The 27,157-nt window shown below is 27.8% G+C and overlaps 1 protein-coding gene and 1 long non-coding RNA gene across 2 annotated transcripts in view; one reads left to right on the top strand and one right to left on the bottom strand.

Annotated features, from left to right (window-relative positions):
* LOC147801805 (uncharacterized) overlaps positions 1-26,507 on the bottom strand; it is a 202,127-nt gene extending 175,620 nt beyond the window's left edge. Inside the window, exon 1 of the long non-coding RNA XR_015430552.1 lies at positions 26,377-26,507. This is a non-coding gene — a long non-coding RNA (uncharacterized LOC147801805). The remainder of the gene's footprint in view (positions 1-26,376) is intronic.
* On the top strand, positions 2,272-18,717 carry LOC107455089 (uncharacterized). Its single transcript, XM_016072528.4, has 6 exons — positions 2,272-2,404; positions 4,903-5,081; positions 9,775-10,046; positions 14,003-14,323; positions 16,610-16,758; positions 17,620-18,717. Exons 1-6 carry the CDS (start codon positions 2,374-2,376, stop codon positions 17,778-17,780), a joined length of 1,113 nt encoding a protein of 370 aa, XP_015928014.3. The 5' UTR covers positions 2,272-2,373; the 3' UTR covers positions 17,781-18,717.
* Positions 26,508-27,157: the final 650 nt, after the last annotated feature.

The following is a 27,157-nucleotide window of genomic DNA, read 5'->3' as shown; positions in this document are numbered from 1 at the left end:
ATAATTCCTGTTTTGAACTTTACTTCTCTGTTTTAAATTTAACTCCTCAAAAATTAATATATATATATATATATATATATATATATATATATATATATATATATATATATATATATATATATATATATTTAACTCTGTGGTATTTATAGTTTTTCATGAATATTCTCTATAAACCATATTTACAAATATGGTAATTTATTCACACAAAGCGGGTAAAGATAAATAATTGTAATATCCTTATGAAAATCTGATAAATGAAAATGTCAGAAAATTTAATTTTCTAAGTTGTGATGATTTGCTCAAATGTTTTCAATAACCATGTTAATCTCATAGATAGGCAGTTTTGAACTTATTTCTCATTAAAATGTTTTTAAAAATAATTGCAACAGTTCTTGGCTTCTTTTGAAAATTCAACGTTGATATTTCTCAATATTTTGGACAACACTTTCTAAGAACTTAGCTTCTATAATCAGTAGTTTATAAACCCTGCGTTTAAGAGAAATCCAATTTATTAAATATTTTTCTAGCTGTTATCCAAGTTTTTCGCTAAAGAATGGGGAAATTTTAATAACATTAACTAAGTGACGCTTGAAAATCGGTATTTTTTTTTTTTCACAATCTTAAAGCTATATTTGAAATTTCAAACAATCATAAACAAACAAACAAAAAACATTTCTATTGTTGATATATACATTAAGTTTCATTTACAAATTGCGTGATTTTCTTGTAATATATTTAACATGAGTTTCTTTTTTCTTTAAATCATATTCTCCCATTCAAACACAAATTTTTTTCTAGCTATTCACGAGTCTGAAGATATTCTTTTTCGTTTCTTTTTAAACAAAAACTATTGCTTCTCGTTTTTTTTTTTTTTTTTTTTTTTTTTGTTATTTTTGTATTTAGTCAAGACTTTTTACCTTCAATACTTTTTCAAAACTAAAAAACATATATAACTATTTAAAAAAAAAAATACAAAAAATTTCTGAAATTGAAAAATATTTTAAATTTTTCAGAATCTTGAATATTTTTTGGATATTTATTAGTACTTATAAAATGCAGTTTGACCTCCAAATAAGGTATGCATCAGTCGTTGACTTTGTTATACTAAAAGAACTAAAATTAGCAAATTAAAATCTATTCATGTCTAAGCCCTTTGAATTGGATGTACTTTTTTTTCTTTTCTTTTGTCTTCGACATTCAAATAAATTGAGCCCCAAATAATTGAAATAACGTATCTAAATTTTTTTCTGTAAACATTTAAAGCAGTTACAAATTCAAATGAGAGTAATTTGTCTCCTGTAGTATTTTTCAAAAATGGACTGAACTGGTTTCATAATCATGCGCCTCATCAGGGTTCATACACCTCAGGGTAAACTTAGAAAACGCAGGGCTTAAAAACTTACTTGAAAACTCAGGGAAACGGAAGATTTTTACTGAAACCTAGAAACATTTGAATTAAGGCTTTTTTTCTATTTTTTAAAGAATTTTTTTTAAAAAAATAATTCTTTTATAAACTCTTTTCAAAAGTTTGTTAATTTCCCAACACAAATGTATCATTTCTCATGATAACACAATTTTATATCAGAAAAAAGCTTTTGTTGAAACTTGATAAAAAAAAAAATTTACTGTCTTAGAATAAATTTTTCGCGGATTTTTTTTTTTTTTTTTTTTTTTTTTAAGGGTTTGGTATTTTTTGAGCTAAAGGTAAGAGTTTAAATTTTTCAAAGCTTGTAGTCGTTTAATGATAAGCAATCTTTTGTTTATAAATTTTTTCTAAATGTTGCGAATTATTTAAACTTCATTAGATTGATTTGTAGATCTAATATGTATGGGTGCATAATAATATTGTATAAAGCAGCCATATAGCACGTAGGTATATGGGTTTTATTAATATTAATGCACGTGACTTTGTCCAGCATGAACATGATTTTTATGTTTTCTTAATTTGTGCTGCATGTATTAGTTTTTTGATTTGTTGCTCCTGATAATCAGGTAGAAGGAATTTTTCCTTAAAAATAGAGAATAAACCCTAACCGTTGCCCACAATACCTTATGAAAGGCCAAGCTGAAAAACACTTTTTTTAACAATTAGCATATTCTCCAATACTTTTTCTTATTTTTTATTCACGAATAATGACACTGTTTCTGGAAATTGCCATATGTATTTGAAGTCTACTTAAACACAAATTACGTTTATGGTGAAAGCTTGGTTCTAGGAAATCCTACAGCTATTGTATATTCTTTTATTGTTTGAAAAATTTGATGTTTCTAGTGAAACTCCACGCCTTTCACACAGATTTTTATCCTAATACCTTACACTTCAAAACTCCCGAAGACATTCGATCCACTGGACGCAATTCAAACGATTGAAATATGCCTTTTATCGCATTATTCAGTGAAAATGGTATGCAAATTTTATTTATTAATTCTGTTTTTCAGTGTGCACTGTGTCTAGTTGTACAAATGTGCAAACTAAAAATCATTAGCTTAAAATTTTTTCAGTTTTTATTTATTTACTTTATTTTTACAGAAAACTGTGTTCAACAGCTTACAAAAAGTGAGCGTAAATTTTCAATAATTGCAATAATTTTAAATTATGTGTGTCAAACTGTACTTGTAATTTTTATCGAACATTAACTTTAAAAAAAAAAATTTTTTTTTTTTTACTTTACAAAAAAAGGAAATTCTATAGCACTAAAAATAAGCGCACATCAATTTGACCTCCTCGATTGTTATCGCCGCAATATTGAAAATTATTTTTTGACACTTTCTATTCATTTTGTTTCAATTTCGATGTGTAAGTTTTTTTTCTTTATCATTTCTTAGGTATTTACATAAATAATTCAACTTAGCAAAATACTTCCAATTTTATTCTAACATTTATATCAGATTGTTCAGTAGGGACTAATCGCCTTGTTATTTCTCGTCAATATCATCAATTACCCACAAGTAGATTCATATTTACATTCTTAATAGATCGAAAATATTATGCAGTCTAGCATAGTTTTGACGAACTTTGAAATCACGAATTTTTCGATATTACTAAAATATCTGGAATCCTTTTTCATATGCTATTCTAATAGATGAATAAAAGATTGTTTTGGCCAATTCGTTACTAGCCAATCCTCGCTTTCCTGCAAATTTTTGAGGAAAAGTTTGGTATACATACGAGAAATTAATTTTTTTACTGTAGCTCAATGCAAATCGTAAATGTATAGACCAAAAAAAATGCTGTATATTTAAAATTTGAATTCTAAAGAATTATTTTACAGATTTTATTCAATTTTTATGTTATGCTGTATAAAATTATATTCTTTAAAATGGTGTGAAAATTTTTATACCTTACAATTCAAAAAAATTTTTTAGACTATCATTTAAAAAATAATAAGAAATATTTAAAAAATTGTTTCTCATTGGAATTGTCTTTGAATAAACGAATTTTACAATAGTATGCAAAAAAAATTTCAATTCACATAAAAAATTCTAGAAATATCGCGAAATACGCACAAAATAAAATTAATATTAAGGGTCCAAAATTTCGACAGCTCTACTGACCTAACTATTAGGACCATATTTTATAGATTGCGGCTATCCCCAAATTTTAAGGGTCAGGAATCCAAATCAGTCAACAACAAAAAATATGTTCATGCAGAAACGGTATGTTTTTGTGTCTGATTTCGTAGTTAAAATTATCAGCTGCACTAATTAGCATATTTCAGGTTCATTAAGTTAGAGTGCTAATAAGTGAGGAAAGATTCATTAGATCAAAAGTTATTTAGAGTCACTTTTTTCCCACTGTATGTATAAATATGTATGTGATTCCTTTTGAAGGATTTTCTGGTTTTTTATTTTTTCTGTATAGGTATTTCACGATTCATTTTTGTTAAAAATGTCAACGCAGTTATTATTTTGCAAAAATGTTATAAATACGTATTACAATTTTCAACAAACCGAAATTTCAATTTAACGTAATATCAAAGTTTGAATGTTTTTTGTTCAAATATTTTAAATTATTATATTAACTAATATTAACAGTGTTAAACGCAGAAATCGGTATTTGTGTCCCTGATATGTATATATTTTATTAATCTATAACAAAAAAAATATATCAAAATCTGTTGAATCACTAATGAAGACGGTAGGATTAAAAGCGTTCAAAATTGTTAATAAATGTGAGATTATATTTTAATGTTTCTAATAATAACCTTTTACCTCTTCACAGTTCTCTCCGGAAATCAAACTGGTTTTGATACTTATAATCTTGCTTTCCTCAATACCAATTCTATCGCATATAAAATAGACATTTTCAGTCGTCAGATTTTTAAAAGAGTTTTTGTTCGTTTTTCACCCTCATTGAAATATTACTTTTTGACCCCTAAGAAGTTTTTATTTTTATTTTACATTTGACAAAAAACTAAAAATATGTTGTAAAGAAAACTATTGTGAAATGTCTTGTAGATCGCAACTAAACATAGAAACTAAGAATACGCCTAACTGAAATTATTTATAACTTAGTGTAACTGAGAGTGTTTTCGCGAAATAGATTTAAATATAGTTTCCTTGTTTGTATTTTTTACGCTACCTGCGTAAAAAATACAAGCCTAATGGAAAAACTATGACCTTATTTTATAAACTTAAAAACCTTATTTTATAATTAAAACTGTCTTTTTTTAAGGAAATTTAAGAATTTTTATTAATTTACCGGGTTTCCAAAAATTTTTTTTTCGATGAAAATTATTTAGTAAAATTTACATCTTATTAACCAGAATTTAGAGTGGAGGATTTAATCGAAAGGTTGATTTAAAATTAAACCATTTGATCGAAATTCTTTCATAATTTTAAAATTCAACTTTCATAAAGAAATCTTTATGTATTTTTAAACTGAAATTATAATATTTTCAGGAAAACATGCAAAGCTGCTTATTAGTTCATTGCTTTTCGTTGTAAGCATCACTTTGATACGAGCAGGATCAGATTGTTTATCATTTGAAGAGGTTTATCCGTGTTTTTGCACAAACTACGAAGACAACTCAACAGTAGTCACGTGTCCAAACATCGATGATTCTTTAGAATTGTCAAAAGTAACACTTTACTATAATTTTTTTTTAAATAGTTTTGATTATCATTATTTTACAGGATGAGTTTTAAGTCTCGCATAGCAAGCATTTATAACGACCAGTAAAAGTAACAGTTTGAAATTGAGGTAAAATATAACTAAAAATAATTGAAGGGACTGAAGTAGACAAGTGGTTAGAGAATCAGACTTTGGTCCGGAGTTCGGTCTTCGACTCCACTAAAACCCACCAAATGCATGCGATAAAAGCTCTTAAAATGTGTGAAATCAAAAGTCCTGTGGTCGGTGGCTGAGCAGCGCCATGGTTACTAGGATCTGGAGAAAATTTCCTTCCCCTTTAAATATATGGCTAAATTGTGGAAGGATGGAGTGGTGCTGCCATCTATTCGTGGAATTTTAGGCTAAGACGTGCTTTTACCCTGGCGGTGCTCCTTTGTCAAACGAATAGCGCACCTTATCGACTTAATTCGTAAAAGACCAATGGCTGATGAGTTTGGCTTATTCAAGTGACATTAGAAACAGCATAATTGACTTATTGTCTTTCATTTTTAGCAGACAAACTTTGGGTGGTACAATAAATATTCGAAACGTCTTCTTTCGCGAATACCAAAACAATTCTTTTTTGCAGGCTTCTGGGGATTATTAGTTTCGGAGACATGGCGAAATACGCTAATTTATTTAACATTAAGGGGTCTAAACTTTCGATTGCCCACCTGATCAAGTTATAGGAATCCTATTTTCAAAATTGTTACTACCTCCCATATTTTGAGAGTTGGGATTTTAAATCCGTTGAAGGAAAAAAAGGTATGCATATATTCAGAGAAATTGCATTTTTATGCCTGATTTCGCTACCTAATATTGTCTGCATAAATTAATTAGAATAATTAAGGTCAAATCATCATCTCGTTCAAGAACATTAAGTTCATGAGATCAAACGTTATTAAAGGTGTTAAAAAAATTATTTCTTATTTGCGCACATTATTTAACTGGCTGTAATAGTGAGAAATTATTATTATTATTTTTTAAATAAATAACATTTCCGTATCGTGATCTGCCGCAGAATAATCGTCAAGTCGTGGCAATTTCTGGGCAGCGACCCGAAAAAAAAAAATCAGAAACTAGACCAACCAGAATTTTATAAACTCGTAACCACCCTTCTGGCAAACTTCTATTATTTTTTTTTTAATATATTATAGCGATCGTTGTTAGCGCGACAGATAACGATACAAGAATATCTTCAATACGAAAAATAACTTTCGTTTAAAAGCCGACCAGGTGGCTGAGTTGTTAGCGTGCCTGACTGCGGAGCCGATGGTTGCGGGTTCGAATCCCGCTCAGGGCATGGATGTTTCTTTCTCTGTGTTCTATGTCCTTTCTCCTTTGTGTGAATGTGACGCTCCCTATTAACGGGTTTGTGGTTGTGTGACGTGGGTGTCGCTGCTCCGCCACAGGTGCCCACTGGGTAACGAGAAGAGAGTAGCAGTTCTGGCACTAAAAGGCCAATGTGACAATACATCCCAAGAGCCCGCCATGTGAGATAAAGAAAACTTTCGTTTAAAAAGTCCTCAAAATTCTCATGTTTCGGAAATTTCATCGCATCCCTCCTCAAAAAAACCCTGTTCAAACCTTAGAGGAACGATTACTCTAAGGTACTCCTATTACTTAAGATTTAAACCAGATTTCTTTCAACCTCTTTCAACACTACATAAAAACACGACTATCAAAATAACAGAAAATTTGCTGTTCCTGTCAAAATAATAGATGTAGCCACATAAGAACAAACGTTTCACAAACGAAGTCTCTCAACACTAGATTATCGATACCAATTAAACATTCGAAAAATCAACACTGTCATGTATAGCAGTGGTTCTCAAACCGATTTACTAGAAGGACAAGTAAAAATATTTCAGTTTTATTACGGACCGGTAAAGTTAGTATATAATTTGGACTATTGGTAACCGGTAAAGTAAGTACATAATTTTAACCTTGACAAATTGTGAAACTTAACCAATTTTTTGAACAGTTTATTTCTGGTATTTCAAATTCTCTCTACGATTAAAAATATTTTTAAGTCTAAGCCTATTTTAATATAGATATTTACATTAATTTCACTTCAAATATCAATCCGCAGACCGGTGGTTGAGAAACAGTGATCTATAGGGAGGAAATCGAATAATTTTCGCTGAAATACGGAATATTAAGTTTTGTTATACAAGACTTTAAACTTAGTCAAACTATAAATATAAAATACATGCTAAGAGATGTTTACTTTTCTAATTTGTAGAGTAAAATGAGTTAAAATTCGGACTATTAAATCCAATGATGTTTGAGTGTCAATCTGGGAGAATAAATATTTTAGCCGCTAATAAGAAAAATTGAACTTTTGTCTTAATGTATTCATGAATAAAAAATATTTTTATTTTGCCCCAGTCATCAACTAAAATATTTTTATTTTGCCCCAGTCATCAACTAAAATATTTTTATTTTGCCCCAGTCATCAACTAAAATATTTTTATCTTGCCCCAGTCATCAACTAAAATATTTTTATTTTGCCCCAGTCATCAACTAAAATATTTTTATTTTGCCCCAGTCATCAACTAAAATATTTTTTTTTGCCCCAGTCATCAACTAAAATATTTTTATTTTGCCCTAGTCATCAACTAAAACATTAATATTGTGCTAGTTGTCACACTTCTCTATTTGGAAGATAGTATTATAATGATGAAATTTGGTGTGGTCGGAGTGGTATAATATAATTGACTAATTGAAGATTGTGATGAAATCAGGATCTTGAAAATGACAGTCGATGATAAAAAACTGGATCATAATAAAACTGTTATTTGAGTAGTATTTTTTTAGAGCTCTAGATACAAAAATTGATGTATATTTTTATACAATTGAAGTGACATAATAAATTTTTCTTTTCAAAATAATATCAATAAGGACAGACCAAGGGAGATCCCCATGACCAGCCTATTCAAAAGTCAAATTAAAAATTGCTTGAATTGTTCCCAACAGACAGGAGCATGGGAAAAAACCCATAGTTTGTGATTTATCTGTAAATAAAATAACAAAGCTAACTCCTCGTAATTAATATTAAATTTTGAAATAATTTGAATATAGCTTAATCGCCAATACAAGACCGTAAGAATTAATATAACCCTGCAACTGAAGCATTTTTGTGGTAAGAGAAATAAGGAGTTATGGGTTTTGATGTACCATTTAGTCAAGATAGTGATTTCATTAGTTTTACATTTGTCTTGAATTAAAAAGTTAGCTGTCACATTGCCTATTATGGCATCACAAGTATAAGAACAGAAACGATTTTATTTCTGCTTTACCTCAGTCAAGGAAAACATTTTGCACACAATTAGAAAATTTGTTTATCCAAAGATAACTAAGTCATCTTTTGAAAGGAGTTAATATTTATTATTTTATTTAATAATAATAAAAAAATTTTGAATTGTAAGGTATGTAATTTTTTATATTATTTTTAAGAATGTAATTTTATGAATGTATGTAATTTTATGAATAATTTATTAATGAATGTCAAAATACAAAATTTGAACGAAATAGATCGAATAGTTTCTGAGGAATCTAATTTAAAAATAAAAAAAATTCAATTCAATTTCTCAGGAACTATTCGGCCGATTTCGTTCAAATTTTGTGTTTTGTTACGTAAAATCACATTCCTTAACATGATGTAAAGAATTTAATATCTCACAATTCAAAATTTTTTCGACTATTATTAAATAAAATGATAAAAAAGTAATATATATTAACCAAAAATTATTTTTTGCAAGGAATTATCTTTGGATAAACGAATGTTATAATAGTGTGCAAAAATTTTTCAATTCGCTTAGAAAGTTCGAGATATAGCGAAATACGTAAAAAGCAGAATTACAGAAAAGCAGAATACGCAAATTTTACTACCCCCTATATTTTGGGAGTCAGAAGTCCAAGTCCCTCTAAAGAAACGGTATGTTTAGAGGTAGTATGTACAAAAAGGTAAAGGTATGCTAAGAAAGTTTTTTTATCCGATTTCGTAACATAAAATAGTAGTAGTAGTTCATTTACATCACATTAGAGCTGCACAATGGGCTATTGGCGACGGTCTCGGAAACATCCCCGAGGATGATCCGAAGACATGCTATCACAATTTTTGATCCTCTGCAGAGGGGATGGCACCCCCGCTTCGGTAGCCAGACGACCTGCACGCTAAGTCGAGCACTTTACGGTAGAACAGTTTAAAGAGGACCAATACCGCTTACCCTCGGTCCCTACGCAGACTGATCCAAGTGGTCACCCACCCGCACACTGACCGCAGCCAGTGATGCTTGACTTCGGTGATCTGTTGGGAACCATGTCTTAACGATCAGTCCTCTGCGGGACTAACATAAAATAGCGTCTGCTCTAAGTAATTAGTATATTTGAGGACACCCCCTCGAATCATTAAGGAGGAGTCCCAGAACGTGAAGATCAGATTATTAGATCAAAAGTTATTCTGGGTGGACCTTTTTGCGCACTGTACAATCAACTAATAAACCAAATTACAATGTCTTCTATTGCTAATTTTTAAATCCTAATGCTGTGGGTGACAAAAAAAATTAATGAGCAAATTTAAATTTCTAATTATATATATATATATATATATATATATACTTATATTGAATATCCTATACAATGGGTGTATTTTTCAGGTTACTCAAAGTTTAAAAAGTCTTCTAATTGATCGTTTTGTGTTGCTAAATGTTTTTCTGGAAGAAAAAGATGAAGTTATACCATTATTAAAAGACCAGAAGTTCAAAATCACATCTCGTGGAATGTTCCCTAAAAAATGGTTATCAGAACTACGAGTTAGAAACATCGAAATACAAAATGGTAATTTAAATGGTTATTTTTTAGTGGAAGACGCTTTAGAAGGCCAAGCAGATTTCTTAACTAGTGTTATTGTCAAGAGTTCAAACCTAAGGTGAGATTAAACTATAAAAAGTAAAGTTTCAAAATTTATGACATTAAATATACAAGCTATAAAGTGTGTAATGTCTTTCTATATTTCTATAACAGGTACAGATTGCAAAATAAAAAACGTAACACCCAGAATAACTTTTGATCTAATGCTCGAATTTTCAGATCATTAATCTTAATGGTTTAATATATCGTCTGCTCAAATTAAAAAGCTTATTTAATGTGAGACCCTCAATTGTTAGAGCCTTAGAACGTGGAATCCGGTCATTAGATCAAAAGTTATTCAGTGTGTTCCGTTTTATATACTGCGCACTGTACAACAGTCCAGAATAATTATCAGAACACTATTACTTTTGATCCAAAGATCGTATTTTCGCGTACTGTATTATGCCTTTTTAAATGTTACAGGGGATAGAAGAAAAAAAAATCCACACATAATCGTACTTTCTCTGAACTTATACTCTTTTTCTGTTCTCAAAACGTATAGGGAAATTATAATCCTGAAAATATTGTCCCAGTAGTTTAAAAAAATTGTCTGAAGTTAGAGACTTTTAATCGCATTAACTTAGCACGTTTTTCACTATTTCTCTGAACCTATTTATACGAATTAAGAAAAAAATTGCATACAGTTAGAAACTTATTTAGTCAAACAAGGTTCTATGCAAAAAAATATTTTTTATTACTTATTAATTTCATTATAGGATTTTTTTTTTGCTGATTTTCAAGCAGACACATTTTTACATTATTTACATGAATTTTTAAATAAAAATTTTTGAACGTACTCTGCAATTTTTTAAATTAAAAAAAATTTCGTATTTTAAAGATTTTATTTCTCGGGAGCTATATGAACAATTCTGTTTAAATTTTGAATTTTTGTCTCTTAAAACTTCGAGTGCTTTACATTTTAAAATTTTTTCCAACATTTTAATTTATAATCTCAAAAGAAATAATTTAACTAAGTTACTTCTGCTTCGAAATATCTTTGCAAAACGTAAGTAATAGATTAAAAATAATTAATATTACTATATATTAATTATTGTGCAAAAAATAATTTATATTAATGTATATCTATAATATTTATTGCGCAAATAATAGGCATATTATTTAAAAATTTCAGAGATAAGGAGAGTTTTACAAAAATGAAATAAAGGGGCTTAAAAATTCCGACTGCTCTTCAGACTTAACTATAAAGGTCTAATTTCCTGTATTTGGGATAGGTGGTCAAAAACCTAAATCCGGCGAAAACAAATTAGATCACTCAGAGAAAGTACATTTTTGTGTCTGATATTGTAACATAAAATATCTAATAAGCAGATTTTAAGTCTATTTTCTTAAACAATTAAAATTGCACTCCAGTACATGAAAATCCGATTATTAAATCAACAAAAGTTATTAAGAGTGATTTTTTTTAAACAAACTAAACATTCAATGATTTTTTTTTGTAGTTTTCTTCATTGTTAAAACTAAATACTTCCTTCCTGAACCGTTACATCACGTTTCTCATTATGTTTATTTTTTTAGGTTCATTTTTGTTACCGTTGCTCGGTGTTGTGAACTTAAGTTTTACGACTGAAATTTACTACTCATTTGCTTTTTAATGTGCTTACAAATAAGGTTATCCAAACCTACAACCACGAAATGGGAAAATAACCACCATTTCGTGCAAAACAATGTGTTTTCAATCTTTATAAAACATTGAAAACATTAAATATACATTGCACGAGTGAACAATTTAGACGAAACTTATGTATTAACTCCAATGTTACTAAACCCATATTTTTAAGGGTTTTGTAAGTTTATGCATCTTATAGAAAGTCAGTTAATTCTAATGCCAGTAATTATAAATCTGATACAAATGGTTATTAAAATTAAGTAATTCAAAAAAATTGTGTAAGCATCCCAAACTAAAAGTTATTGTTTCAAGATTCATGAAATTTGAGTGTATTGTTTTGTTAAATATACATATATTTTTAAAAAAAATTTAAGTGTTTTAAATATATATATATATATATATACACCAATCAAAGTATGAAAATAGAATTAAGCAAAAGTTAAGAACAAAATGTAATGTATAAACAATAAGTCAAAATGAAAAAGCGCTAGAAAACAGCTAAAACCAAAATTCTCTTAATTAAACAATAATAACGTGTGCGTCTTTAGATTTCTTTTTGGTTATATTTAAATTCTAACTTCTTTTAATATATATATATCAGTGATAATAATTAATCACTATATATATATATATATATATATATATATATATATATATATATATATATATATACAGGATAGTTTTATTGCAACATTTCTGATTTCTGCAGAATTTTTACTTTTGTGTTAACTTTGAAGCTCACGTATACCTCATATAATTATACATTTTTTTTTTATTTATACATAGGGGAAAATGTTCACTTATATTTTTTTCCTCGGATCTAATACAAATTGTGTATAACTAATTCTGAAAGATTTCCACAAAGCAATATAAATATGTATTTGCTTCTTTCTAGCTAAAGTCCGTGAAAGAGTTATTTGTTTATTTGATAGCGAGGGTTGACAGACCATTAAATAGAAGGAATATAACTCTGTATTTATCACATTGTTTTCTAGTGAAATGTAGAATTTACGGATTTGTGCATTTAAGGAATAAATAGATGTCTTTTGTTCGGGAAATAAGATAAAATATTGTTTATTGACTTCTTGACATTTTAGGAGTAAAAAAAAGTCTTTTCTCCATACTTTTTTATTTACTGGTTTTTTAAATGAAATATCTTTTCTCACATATTTATTGATTGATTTGTTTATTTCTTAGTTAAATGTGGAATATCGAAGAAAAATAGAAAAATATTTCGATAATTTCAATATTAGTGCTCATATATAAACTGTCTTAATTTGTTCTGGAAAACAATATATTTTAAAGGCTTTTTTAAAATTCCCTTCGTTTAAATGAAAAAATTTATAAAAATTGCTTATTTAAATAATTTTTTTTTAAAAAAATGAGTTTATTTAAAAAAAATATTTAGTGTGTTTCCGTTTTTCTATTACATGACAAGAACTACTACTTCAAGATAACAATTAGAATGGTTATCATGTATAACAACAATTAAATGTAAAGATGATCATGTTCCGAATTAACAACAGTTATTTTGTACTTACAACCTCGTCTATAATTGAAAATTTTCTTTTATAACACCGATTAAAATTCTTTTTTATATAATCTGACAGTCACTAAAATAATCGACGATTAATAACAAAAGATTTAATGTAATTAAAATAATACGATATTATTAGTGTATTTTACGATAATATTACGATATGACACGATAACTATACGATACCAAGACGCTTTTTCTAAATAGTCTCCATCCTTCAATTTCGACAGTGTGTTACAGTACTGCATAGCATTGTTGGTTCCAACCTCCAAAAAGTCCAGCATCAGCCAGCAACGAAACTCCGGGACATTAATTCACGAACCAGCAGCGTTTAACGACTCGTTCACTTTTTTTTCTGTGATTTGTAACTTCTTAGTTGTAACTGGTCGCAGTTATGCTTTTATTTATTTTAAAATCGGTTACCTGAACTGAAAAAAAAAAAAAAAAAAAAAAAAAAATCAAGAATCAATACTTCTTTTATTTAAGAAAAAGCGAAACAGGATAGCTTGTCGTTAAACGCTACTGGATTGTCGTTAAACGCTACTGGAGGAGACCAGACTGAGAGATTCTTCGCTTTGCGCATGCACTGCAACAATATCATCTTCTTGATCATGGTCAAACAAAACCCAATGGTGTCTTTACACCTTCAATAGCTGTCTTGTCTACCACATTGCTGTTCGATTTTCTGGGAAAAACCTATTTTCGGACTCACTCTCGTTGTATATGATAATTAATAACATATTGATTACTTTTAGAGCATTTAAATACAAAATTGAAATTAATCATATTTGTCTTTTTCATTTTGTTTTAGTGGTCGTTTGTGCTCTGGTTGTCTTCCTAAGTCTGGAACAATATCTACATCTACAATAGAACTACGACGAACACCGCTTTTAAAACTAATAGATTTTTCTTACAATAATATCGATCTAGCAGAGAGTGCTTCGTTTCCAGCAACGTTAAGAAGTCTGGATACTTTAATTTTATCAAATAATCAAATTAATAAAATACAAGATTACGCGTTTTCAAATCTTCCTCAATTACAGCGAGTGGATCTTTCCAAAAATGTTTTAACTACAATAAGCAGAAAGATTTTCATAATGGCTGATTCTAAGCTGGAAATCCTGGATTTAAGGTTTGTAAGCATACAATTAACTTAAATAAAACATTGCTTAAATATGTTAAAAATATTACGATTTATTAGGTATACCTTTTAATTTCCAAGTTTTTTTATCATTTTACAAATTTTTATGAGCATTTAGATTTTGCCATGAGAGAAAATTATTTTCTTAAATTGAAATAGGCTAAAATTATGATAAAAATCGAATGATTGATTATTGGACCAGATTTGAATAACTATAATTAATACCAAGACTAGAAGTTCCCACAGTGCATACCATGGCACCCTGGAGTGCGGCGAAAAATCATCTATGACTTCAAGTTTATTATTTTCTTAATGACAATTATTTTCTATCGGAAAGGTATAAGTTTCAAGGTAGAAGATTGAGTTTCAGTAAAATATGAGTGTCCCATCCTAAGTAAAACAAGCTAAAAGTATTTTTATTCCCTTTTCTACTTCAAGGTAAAGACTGGTTTTTAGCAGTTATAGTTATAAAGGACAAAACTGCTCAGTAATAAACATTGAAAAAGAAATGCGTTAAGTCAAAGATAACGACACTTTACTTACCTGTCCACTGGAACTCCATTAATATTAAAGTTCAATCAGTTACAAAATACAACCAAAGAGCAGAAAATTAAAAGGCACCACTTCCCCTTTAAAAACGTATGTAAAATTTAAAACGAGCTAGCCTTCGAATAATGATGCTGCTATCTAGTGACAATGATAAGAATTCAATTTTTTCATAGTTCCTTTCAAGAAAAAAATATACAAAACTCGCTTTTCATGCTATTCACGAGTCATTAAAATAGTTTTTACTTTTTTTCATGTAAGAAGGGAGGAAAGAGAGACAACTATATAAAAAAAAGAAAATTTTATTGTATAGAAAATCTATGTCTTTGATTTCTTCAATGAGTTAAAAACTTCATGGAACTATTAAATATAGTAATTGGTTCAGTCATATAGTGATGCTTATAGAAAGTAAATGTTTATCATTTGCTTTCATTACAAAAAATAAAACTTATTTTATTATTTTCAGAAAATGCACACTTTTTAAAATATATATAAGAGTATTCATAATTCAATTGAAATTAAGCAGTTAAGAGTCTTTAATTGCTTTGATAAGATTGGGAAAATGTAAAAACTGTCGTTTTGCTAGGCGAAAAGACCCGGATGTGTAACAATGGCGCATCGCTTTTTTTTTTCTTTTTTTTTTATAGCTATTTTGGCTGGAGTCGTTTATCTTGTATAATATATCTCTGGATACAACCAATAGAAATACGTTTAGATTGGGATAAGAATACTAATCGTCCAATAGAAAAAAGTGCAAACGGAAATTGATTAAATGATAGTGGAACACTGATCTAGTTCATCTTCTGACTTGCACATATCTATTCCATGATTTGGAAATTTATTTACTTTCTTTCAATACTTTCGTGTGGGGATTGTAATATTTCTTTATTTTCTCTTATATTGCTATAATTTATATTACATATGATTAAATATAACACCTTCTTATAAGATAATTAAAAATATAATACTTGAATGGATTCTTAGTATGAGTTATATTATCAATGTTTTTATTCTTACCCCTTTCATAGCTAGCGTTTCTTAGTCTTATAAAATTATTATTCGCCATCTTATTATTCGTAGTACTTATATCTTCATTGTATGCATAAAGTAAATACTTTTCCGCAGACAATCTTTATGTAGCTGGGGTGCCGTGAAACTATTTCAAATCTCGTAAGAGTGCCACAACCAGAAAAAGTTTGGGTGCCACTGGCTCAAAACATCTTTCTAATTTTAGAACTACCCTGATACTTTTTAAATGGCAAAATATAAGTCCTTCAATAGGAAAAAAATATTTTTTTTTCGTGACATTTCATTTTCTTTCTGATTTTGTTATTAAATTATCAACTGGAAAAAAATTATTAGCATAATTTACAGGGACATCTTGAACTAAGAAAACTTTAATTTAATACTGCATAAAAACCCGCTCTATAAAAGTTACGCAAAGTTTACCCTATTTTTACTATGCTATCTTTATTTTAGTTTGGATCTGTAGCACATAAAGCTTGTGTCTGAGAAACTTCTTACGTTAATTTTTTAAAACACACTTTTAAAAAGAAGCTCTCTTTTTGCATAATGTTCGAAGAATTCTGATTTCTTCTTTATTGCTTTTATTATCAATATTATTTTTCATGCAGTTCAAAAATTTATCTAATGATATATTTTGTCATAAAATGCTGTATCATTTGATTCGGTTAAATTTTTTTTGTTCAATGGAATAATTAATTTTTTTAGCTTTAACTCCATAAGTTCGCTTCCAGCGGATTTCTTCCAAGGAATGAATGCCTTAAAAGAAGTTAGACTTAATGACAATCTCTTAGAGACTTTACCATCATCTACATGGTCTAAAATACCATTGTCTGTAGAAAGAGTCGACCTTGGAGGTAAGAATAAAAAATCCTTAACTTAATTTTTCGAAAAAATGAAAATTCAACATGCTTGTCATAAACTGGATGCATTATGTATAGATTTTGATAGTCGCCTAGTTGGTATGGTGGGCAGAGTCTTCAAAAACCACAGACCTGGTCAGAGTAAGATTCCCCATGCTAAAGACTGAATGCTTAATGGGATTGCACTTTCTAAGATTATGTCTTGTGATGTAATGTCTGTAATTCTAAAATTGGAAAGTCTAAAATTGACTGTAATGTAATGTCCCAACGATTTCAGAGTATGCAACGTTCATTACGGTTAGTCGGCTGGGGAGCATGATGCGGAGGGCGGGTTATTACTGCTATCATCTCTCCTGCTATCGAAATTGTGATAGAGATGTGTGCGCATGCCCCAGTGTTGTCTTCACATTATTAAGAATGAATCAAAGACCGTCGCCAAAAGTAGCTTCAGTGCTAACCGACTCAAAACCAAAGTATATTTTTAAAATCTTAGTCAAAAATAAACTTGAAGTTTTTTAATCTTCTATTAAAAAGTTAATTCCTCTTAAACAAAACTGCATTAGAGTTTTAAAAACCCAAGTTGAAATATATTTTCACTTTTAAACAATTTATCTTTAAATAGTGAAATTAATTTTCATGCAATAAATTGATAAAAAGTACTTCACTGTAGTCTTTTATTACACATTGCTAATAAAATCACAAATCGCATATTAGGACCAATTGGAAAATTTTTATTTTTGTTTCCATGGCAAAGAACGCGATTTTGATTATAATTAAATCCATTGGAGAATTAAAATTAAATTTTAATCTATGCAATTTTAAGCAATTATTTATTCTTATTTTTTTCTATTTCAGGAAACTTTTTGGTTTGCAACTGTTCAATGAGTTGGATAACTAGACAAAACCTCTATGTAAATATGGAATTCCTAGCGAATTGTGTATATCCAAAAATAGTTGAATTTCAACAGTTAACTCCTTCGTTAATATCTTTTACAAATTGCAATGTAAGGGTGTGAAATAAAACTATTAATGTCCTTTTATTGTCAATAAATATTAAAAGCTATTTTCATAGTTGGTGCTGCAATATGTCTGTTGAATTTTTAAAGTTGAATGTCTGATGAAATTGAAAAAAAATATGCTTTGGAATAATGAAATTAAAAACTTTCAGAAAATGACTGTCTAACAGCACGAATCACACAGGAAAAATGTATGGTCAAAACTACCAGAATATGGTAAAATATACTGCTTCTGACTCCATGGGAACACCAAAAAGTTTGGTAATTTTTATTGAAGCTCTTTGGTAATGATTTTGATAAAATTAACAATTATGATTTTATAACGAGTGAAAAATTAGGTAAACGTGGTAAAATTTGATAATTTTATCATGATACCTTAGACCACTATAATTATTGGAAAAAAATACGAAATGAATGCTTTAAATACCGTATATTTTGGTTTTTATTATGAATTTAAAAAAAAAAAAAAAATTATTTCTATACAGCACGGCAATTTTACCTGAATTTTTTTCTCCTTCCATCTAATAATACTTATGACCACGTCTCGGTAGTACAATATTTTTAATTCATTTTTTTATGTTTTGAATAATTAGTTGAGTATTATAAATAAGATATATTTTTACAAATTAAAAAAATAACCCTATTAAAAATAACCCTATTTCATAATTCTGAAACATCATTCTTGAAACATTTAACATAACTTAAGTTCAATCTTATTTTAAGAGTTGTCTAGTTCTAACCCCAACCACTAGTTTCCACATGTGCAGATTATCATAACTAGAGTTATAGAATTTTACAGCTATAGAACATTTCTCGAATAGTAGGGACTAAGGATATAAAACTCAAAATTATTTATTATTTCACAATTCCGAACATCTTGATTGATTGTATATAAATGAAAACATATGTACCTATAATTAATTCTGTCGTAAAAAAATATTTGAATTTAAAAAAAAAGAACAAGACATCAACATTTTTGTTTTAACCTTAAATCAGAAGAATTTAATATTTAACATAAGATGTATTAGCTATTAACAAGAAGGTATTGAGCAGTGATGGAGTCAACACGGAGCATTATTATCAACAATGAAGTAAAATTATCAAAAGCATTTAGTATTAAAACATTATAAATTTTGATATTAATCATTTTCTTATACACAGCGATTTGAGTTAACTTTTTTTAATATAAAAATAAGCTTGACTAGGGGAATAAGAAAATTAAATTACTTTAATGAATAAATTCTTAGATAGAAATAAATTCAATAATATTCAGATCTTAAATAATATAATCGATTTCTTTTCTCTCTCCATTTTTAAGCTGTTTATTTTTTACCCCATCCCCCATTTTGATGATTTTCGCTGAAATTTGCGGGATGGAATTGAATATTACTTGTCCTAGTTCCGCATGTTAAGGATAAAAATAACATGGCTGACTGGAATTTCACAGTGGTTCAGGGGATAGAGCTCTCACCTCTCAATGAGGTGACCCAGGTTCGAATCCTAGCGTTGGCTGGTCGATATGAATCCAACTCCCGGCTCACACCGACTACAGTGCTGACATAAAATATCCTCAGTGTTAGACGCATCTTGGGTTAGAACCCCTTTGCCGTCATGGAGATTTCGTGTTTTTCCTTTCCATGTAACGCAAAAGCTGATCAGTTCCATTAAAAAGTCCTCCACGAAGGCTAGTTTGTCTCAATACTTGATCCAAGAGTTCCCTTGTCTTCTGTATTTGGTTTAAAATTACAAGGCTAAGGAGTTGACTTTGATAGTCAAGCTCATAATTGGGTCGGCTGTTAAACGCAGGTTATAAAATAAAAATAAAATATCGGGCAATATAATTTTTGGGCCCAGGTGGTAACAATGTTAACTACAACTAATTTAAAAACATTTCAAATTTGATTCTATTTTTTATTCTGTGTAGTATGTATACGCACATTAAAAACGTTCTTAAAATTCCAACTAATTACAATTCGGTCACCTAATTATAAAAAATAAACACATATCTAAAAATATTAAGATATATAGTCTTAGTAGCCCGTTATACCTTCAATATTTCATTTTCAATATAAATTACAACAATTACCTTAATAAAATATCGAACAATAAAAAAAAAATTCTACAATTTATATCGATAAAAGATTTATACTGATTACAGTATATAAGCTACCATTAAAAACAAGTTAACTAAGTTGAAGTTAATTCTCCAAATCCAGATTACATGAAGCTATAACAAAAAAAGGCAACGAATATGAGAAAGTCACAAATCACAAACGACGTTGTACTCATTAATTTCTCACAGAGTATTCTTTTATATGAGCCAAGCAGCAACAAGCAAGGAATTGGACACAGTTGAGCTACTTTTGTATCCTAGGCTACAATTATGCCTATTAAGAAGATTGATTTGAACCTGGTATATTCATTAAGCGTCTCGCCCTACAGATTATATGAATAGATCGTTCATTCTAGTAGTACTTCATCATCTCATAATTAGTCTAAACCTGTCACTGAATCTTGTAAAAAAAAATAGTAACACAATGTGAAAATGGATTAAAGGGCTGTAGGTCACTTGTATAAACATATGTAGTAATGAAATGTGCTAATGTGCCTCACTGAATATTTATCGAACCCTGTCTTTTTAATTAATGAGGGGTTTTTTTAGGAAAGATATCTTCTTTTATTTCGAATCGTTTAATAGACTTTTTTATTCCTTTAATTTTGTCTTTTAGTTTCCTTTTTTATTCAATTAATTTTTTATTTAGAAATAAGCCTGGAGTTACATATATTATCTTTGAAATTGAATTTTTGTTTTTAAATCTATAACTATTTTACAGTTTAATATACATAGCAGTTATCTACAATAATATGACAGACGAAATCTATTAAGAAAATAAATATTTTTGAAAAAGGCAGTGTGATGATATTATAGGCATTACATATTTCCTAGATTTGAAAATTTCCTTAATTTTATAAATTTAATTCTTTTATCATTCTTAATTCTGTTATAATTAAATAAAATCAATTATTTAATTTTTATATCATTTCATAAAAAGCTAATAAAAATACTTTAATTCTTTTCTTAATAATAAATGTAATGACTAACTTTTTAATTCAATAACACAAGTGTATAACTCATTAATTTAGTTGCGACTATATAAATGTTTTAAAAATCTATTTTTAACTTTATTTTTATGCCGCTTTATTTCTCTAACCACAAAAATGTTTCGATTACAGGGTTATATTAAATTCTCATGGGTTTTGTGATTAAGCTGTAACAAGATTTATAATTTTATATTAATAACGCAGGGTTGGCCTAGTTTTTGGCTATATTATCTATGAATAATTTATAACTTGGGTTCTCTTCCTATGCTCCTAAGCGTCCGTTAGTAACTATTCATTCAATGAAAATTTAAACTTCATGACGTAACACCTCTGCCCAATCGTTGTCAATTACAAAAATTGTCATATAAGAATTCGTCGCTTGAAAGGGAGATGTTGCTTATTATGTTGTTGATATAGTCATGTTTGTTCCTTTTAAAAATGCTCCCTAAATAAAGCAAGTTTGTTATATCTCTGAAATAATCCTTCTTAAACTACAATTTCAAATGTACTAGGAATCACCACTACAACAATCTTGTCTCCATAGGTAGTCTGGCTCAAACATTTTTGGCTGATTTTTAGGTTAAGTAAACCAAAATTTTTTTAAAACAATTTTTCTTCATATCTTTTAATTAAAAAGATACGTTAAAACATTTAATAAGACAAAATATTTAATTTATTCAAATAATTTAATTATTAATTTCTTTATTGGAGGGTGAAGATGAATTTAATTTTAAGACAGTAAGCTATTAGTTTTTACTTTTTTTTTGCTTTCCACAATTCTTATAATATCAGCAAATTATTTTATTTTTAATAGACTGGCCCTTTTTTGAAAAAGCAGTTTTCTTTCATCTGATAATTATAATAAAAATTAAACTTTTTAAAACTGACCAACCTAAGGCTTATTATGCATAATTGTAAACTTGGTAAAAAATATTAAATTTATTGTTCAACACTTTTCCTTAGTGATTCATTACGTCTATGGGTCGTTACTCATTGCTGTTTTCCAAATTTCTAGTCATAGTTTGAAAAAAAAATATTAAATAATCTCAATAAATGTCATTTATGATATAGAATATTTTTGAAATGCTGAACTTGAAACAAAAACTGTATAATAAAATTTAATGTACTCTTATTTGCAAATGAAATGTTTGGTACTCATAGTAATCGGTCGCGTCTGTAGACAGAAGAAAAAGTACCAATAAAATCTTCCATATGACATCAATACATTGTTACAACGCATGAACTTCGTCTCAGGGAGACATTTTGTTTAGAACTACAAAGAAGAGTATATACTTTGTGCTAAGTTTACTAAGTTTATTTTTAAGCTTTTAACAACTTCGTGTATTCCACACATCACGGCCATGGAATTTACAGAATTTATATGATATTAAAGGAATCACTAATCTACTTACTATATATATATATATATATATATATATATATATATATATATATATATATATATATATATATATATATATATATATATATATATATATATATATATATATATATATATATATATATATATATATATATATATATATATATATATATATATATATATATATATATATATATATATATATATATATATATATATATATATATATATATATATATATATATATATATATATATATATATATATATATATATATATATATATATATATATATATATATATATATATATATATATATATATATATATATATATATATATATATATATATATATATATATATATATATATATATATATATATATATATATATATATATATATATATATATATATATATATATATATATATATATATATATATATATATATATATATATATATATATTCTTTCCGAATAAAATTTATCATCAATCGACTAATTTCTGACTTAATAAAGTACTCAAATTTCATCTGGAACTCATTGAATGATGAAAAAAAAGGGTTACTAATGTTTCCTAAATGTTGCGAGCAAAATCTATATTTTATCGATAATCGAAATTTTGACCACTTTCCTACAGAAACAAACTAGCTAACACAAAATTAAAAAGGAAATAATTACGTTATAATAATTTACAATGTAATTAATTATTTTGATTAATTACATTATTAATTATTTCGATAAAATTTCAACAATAATTTTCTAAGCTAATTCCAAAAACTACGCATAATTACAAAATATTTTTTACTGTCACGTTTTCTAAATAAATAGTAAATTATTTGAGTAGTAAGTTTTATTTTTTTCTTCGGTAAAACGCTATCTTTCATATCTATGGAAATGTGGTGGTCATGTCTGTAGACATCATTTATTTTGTGTTTAAATAATAAACTAAATTGTGTTTACAATCTAAACCACTGTTACAGTATGATTATTTATGCTCATATCTCATTTAAAAATAAACTTAATTCAATGTTGTAAAGAATACGAGTGAAATTCGAGTTTTTCGGAGAATGACCCAGAGACAATCAATAAAAATGTAACAACTGAAATTTAAACATAATTTGAAATAATGTAACGAACTACAAATTTGTAGCAAAAAAAGATTATCAATTTCTTTTTTATTCTATATATTTATAGTTGTCTCGTCAAGACATATGAATCTAGTTAGATTTTTTTTCGTCCTCATTGCATGACCATCTGCTAAGCATCCGTCTCAGTCATATTAGCTCAAGGTTAAAACTCCAGTAAAATTAATGGCCTTAAGAAGGAGGGATTTCTTTTTCATAAAAGCACACAATGTTCAATAATGAGCTTGGTTTTTTAAATTAAATAAAAATTCTGTTCGAAAATTGGTTTCTAAGACACATCAGGGCTAAAGAGGGCTAGTTCATTCCACTCTTAGAGCTGAAGCTACGATTTCTCTCCTTATGACGTCACTGTATACACAGATCTCGGAGATCGCAAGCAAAGATATGTTGACTTTGCATCTTTCTCTCTGTAAAAATAAGTTAGACTTTTTCTGGTTATTAGATTTCAAACTTTACATAATTAACACATTATTTCCGTTCATAAACATAGTTCAAAAAAAACTTTCTTGGCCATTGTGTTAAAAAAATACCATTTTAAACTTATAAAAATATTTTACTAGTTGGCGAAAATGACACTATAAATACTATATTTTAAAAAGTTCAGTTTTGACTTTAATTATTAAGAAAAGCATTTATCGACACTTTTTTATCTGCATAATCTTTGATAACTATAAGTTGGGTTAAATTTAGAATCCTGATTTTAAAATATGCCATTTATAGCAATTAGTTCATACTTAATTATTAGGAAACATCAAACTTAAACGCTAATTACTGAAACAAAATAATAATTTAGGTTCATAATGATATTTGAAATTTTACAATTGTTTATAGATACTTAAATTTAAGATAATATAATTTACAGATATTTAATTTTAAGAGAATATAATTTTTAAAAAATCAAATATTTAGAATAACTACATTAAAAAATATGTTATGAAATTAGGAGAATTTTAATTGTATACAATATATTTTATTTATACTTTTTATTTACGCTTTAATTTTCCTTGACTTCATCCATTTTCAATTTTTTCGCCTGCCTTTCTTTTTTAAGTAACGAGGCGGTTTCTATTTAGATGGTGATTTTTATGAAAGTTCTTAACGATAGAATAAACGTATTGCTGTTTTATATTAACTGTGTCATTTCGTTCGCAATTCGTTGAATCCATTCTTTACATAGTTGTTCATTTACTTTAGGGAACACGTGGAAAATTATATTTTTTCCTTCTGTGTTTCTATCAGAATTTTTGCAAGTTCCAATCGCGCAAACTGGCATTTCATTAATAGTTTTAAATTTTTGTAAACTCACTGCAATAAACTGAGGAAAAACATTTTATAAAACAACAAATGTCTTAGAATATGTCACAAAAAGGAATGCTCCAATATTAGTTAGAGCTAGTTAGACCGAACGCTCCGTTCTTGAAGTAAAAGTGCAAGCTTCGTGCCTCAGTGACGTCACTGGAGAAAATCGGAGGTTTGGCGTGGCGAGAATTTCTTCAAAGGAGTGAACCAGCCCTTCTATTCTCTTTAGCCCTGAAGACACGTACACATTAAACACATTGTGATCAAAATCTCCTTCACTCATACGGAAACTATTTTATTAAGGTCCTTTTCTAAATGATGTCACATTTTTTAAATATATTTTACCCTCTTCCCTTTGCCACGAAGTGTCACACTTCACCTTTGCCTCTACCCTCCTTATTGTCACATGTCGCGATATATTACATAAACATATACTATCTGTTCAGAAACAAAACACATGCTGTGGATGATATTTTATTTTTAAACTTTAACTTAGTGTTCTAATGATCTTTATGAACATAAAAATAGTGGTTCGACTTGTGCTCATTTTGAAGAAAAATGTGGAAACTCTCTATATATATATATAAATCTATTATAAAAAATGATTAATCTGCTGATTTTGAATGCTTTAATTCTAAACAAAATGTGTGATGTTGTAGTCTTTGGTATCCCCTCCCACCCCTTGTCACTAATTGTCACAATTTTTATAACTTGTGTCTCTCTGAAAGCATGACATTTATGAACTTTCCCTTAGTAAACATAACTTAAATTAAAAATTGAAATTTCTACACAGAGTAATCCTCAATTACTGCTCTTAACATGTTTTAGAATCCTGTGAAAAAATTAATTTAAGAAATACTGGGGTAGGAAATTAATATTAAAGCAATACAAATCGCACTCAAAATCAAACAAATCACTATTGAATAAGGTGGGTGTCAAAACCTCTGTCCATGAACGTTCATTTAACTTGTTCTTTGCGCAATCAAACAGGTTTTGACATTTTTAATTTCGCTTTACTTAACAATGATTCATTGAATTTCGATGGAATTTCGGTGTCTCCCAAAGTCGTACTTTTCGACAATGTAATTTATGTAATTTTTGGCAATGATTCTAAAAATATATATTCTGGCCGGTGTTTGCAAAACATTACTAAAAAGGGAAAATACAATTTTGAACTGTAAAAGTTCTTTAACTCGTATATAACTAGATAGGCAGCTATTGTTTTGCTTCTGAATATTTCGAAACAAAATCGATTAGATTTTAACCTTTAAGTTTAATTTTTGACAAAAGAAATTTTAAAAAAAAATACTCTTAGCTCTTAAAAGAACTTCTTAATTGGTCTTAGTTAGATTAAAGTTAAAATGGTTGTTTTTTTTTCTCTATGCTTAAGTAAATAATTATAATATTCTAAAAATAATGTATCAAACTCACTCGATGTCTTATAATATATATTTTAAAAAATTACGTACGGAAAATAAGTTTAATTTTTTTTATATTAGATTTTCAAAAATTTAAAAACAAAATTAATATATACATAAAAGATATATGAAACTATTCTTTTTTTAAAAAAATCATTCAAAATTGTGGTTGTGTGTGTGGAGTTATAATGAAAACAATAAATCATAAATAACTAAAACAGTTTAAAATATTAAAAAAAAACTTACGTATTTTGTTTGTGCAGTCTATCCTTTATTGTAAATCCTTCTTATATAAGTTCTGAGATACTTCTTAGTTGATTTATTGACTCCAAGTTTCCTGCTCCGTGAATTACTTGAACCAAAAATGAAGAAATTCTAGAGAAAAAAAAATTTCTAAGTCGACAAACACAAACAGTCAATAAAACCAATGATTCGATTCTGAAAACAAAACTTGATTTACTCTAAACTTTCGTATTTTTTTTTCTATAAAATTGTTATCTGCCTAACAGTTTATTAACTATTTGGTTGGATTCTTTCCTATTTTATCCTGTATACTTGAATAAAAGTTTCACCTATATTACATAATTTTTAAATTTTACTTCATCTTTATTGCTGCTTAAGTTCAAAATGGAAATCTCAAAATTTCTGAAAATTCAGGAAGGTTAATTTCTCAAGCAAGATATAGTCTTTACCATTTATATTCACACTTTCACTCAAAAAGTTGAATTACTGAAAAAACATTTAAAAGAAAATGTATTTTTACCTTCAGAATAGTTTTTCTATAGCTTTTCCATGAACCTGTAATTAGATTTTTTTTTCAACTTCACGAATATGAGAGAACGACATAATTTATAGTTCAGTTTAAATTCTTCTGAAGCATTTGTGTGTGAATTTTTGATTTATTTAAGTACCTTACTCGACTGAAACAAAAATCAACATTTTGACATAAAAATTTACCATTTGTAAAAATTTTCAACTAATTGGAAAATTAATATATTTTTCGATTTTTACGAAAAGCTTCCAGTTG

Source organism: Parasteatoda tepidariorum, chromosome 11 (assembly GCF_982258835.1).
Source record: "Parasteatoda tepidariorum strain Cologne lab strain chromosome 11, Ptep-v5.0, whole genome shotgun sequence".
Taxonomy (NCBI): Eukaryota; Metazoa; Arthropoda; class Arachnida; order Araneae; family Theridiidae; genus Parasteatoda; species Parasteatoda tepidariorum.
Note: the sequence above shows the minus strand (reverse complement) of the source record. Positions and strands in the feature narration are given on the sequence as shown.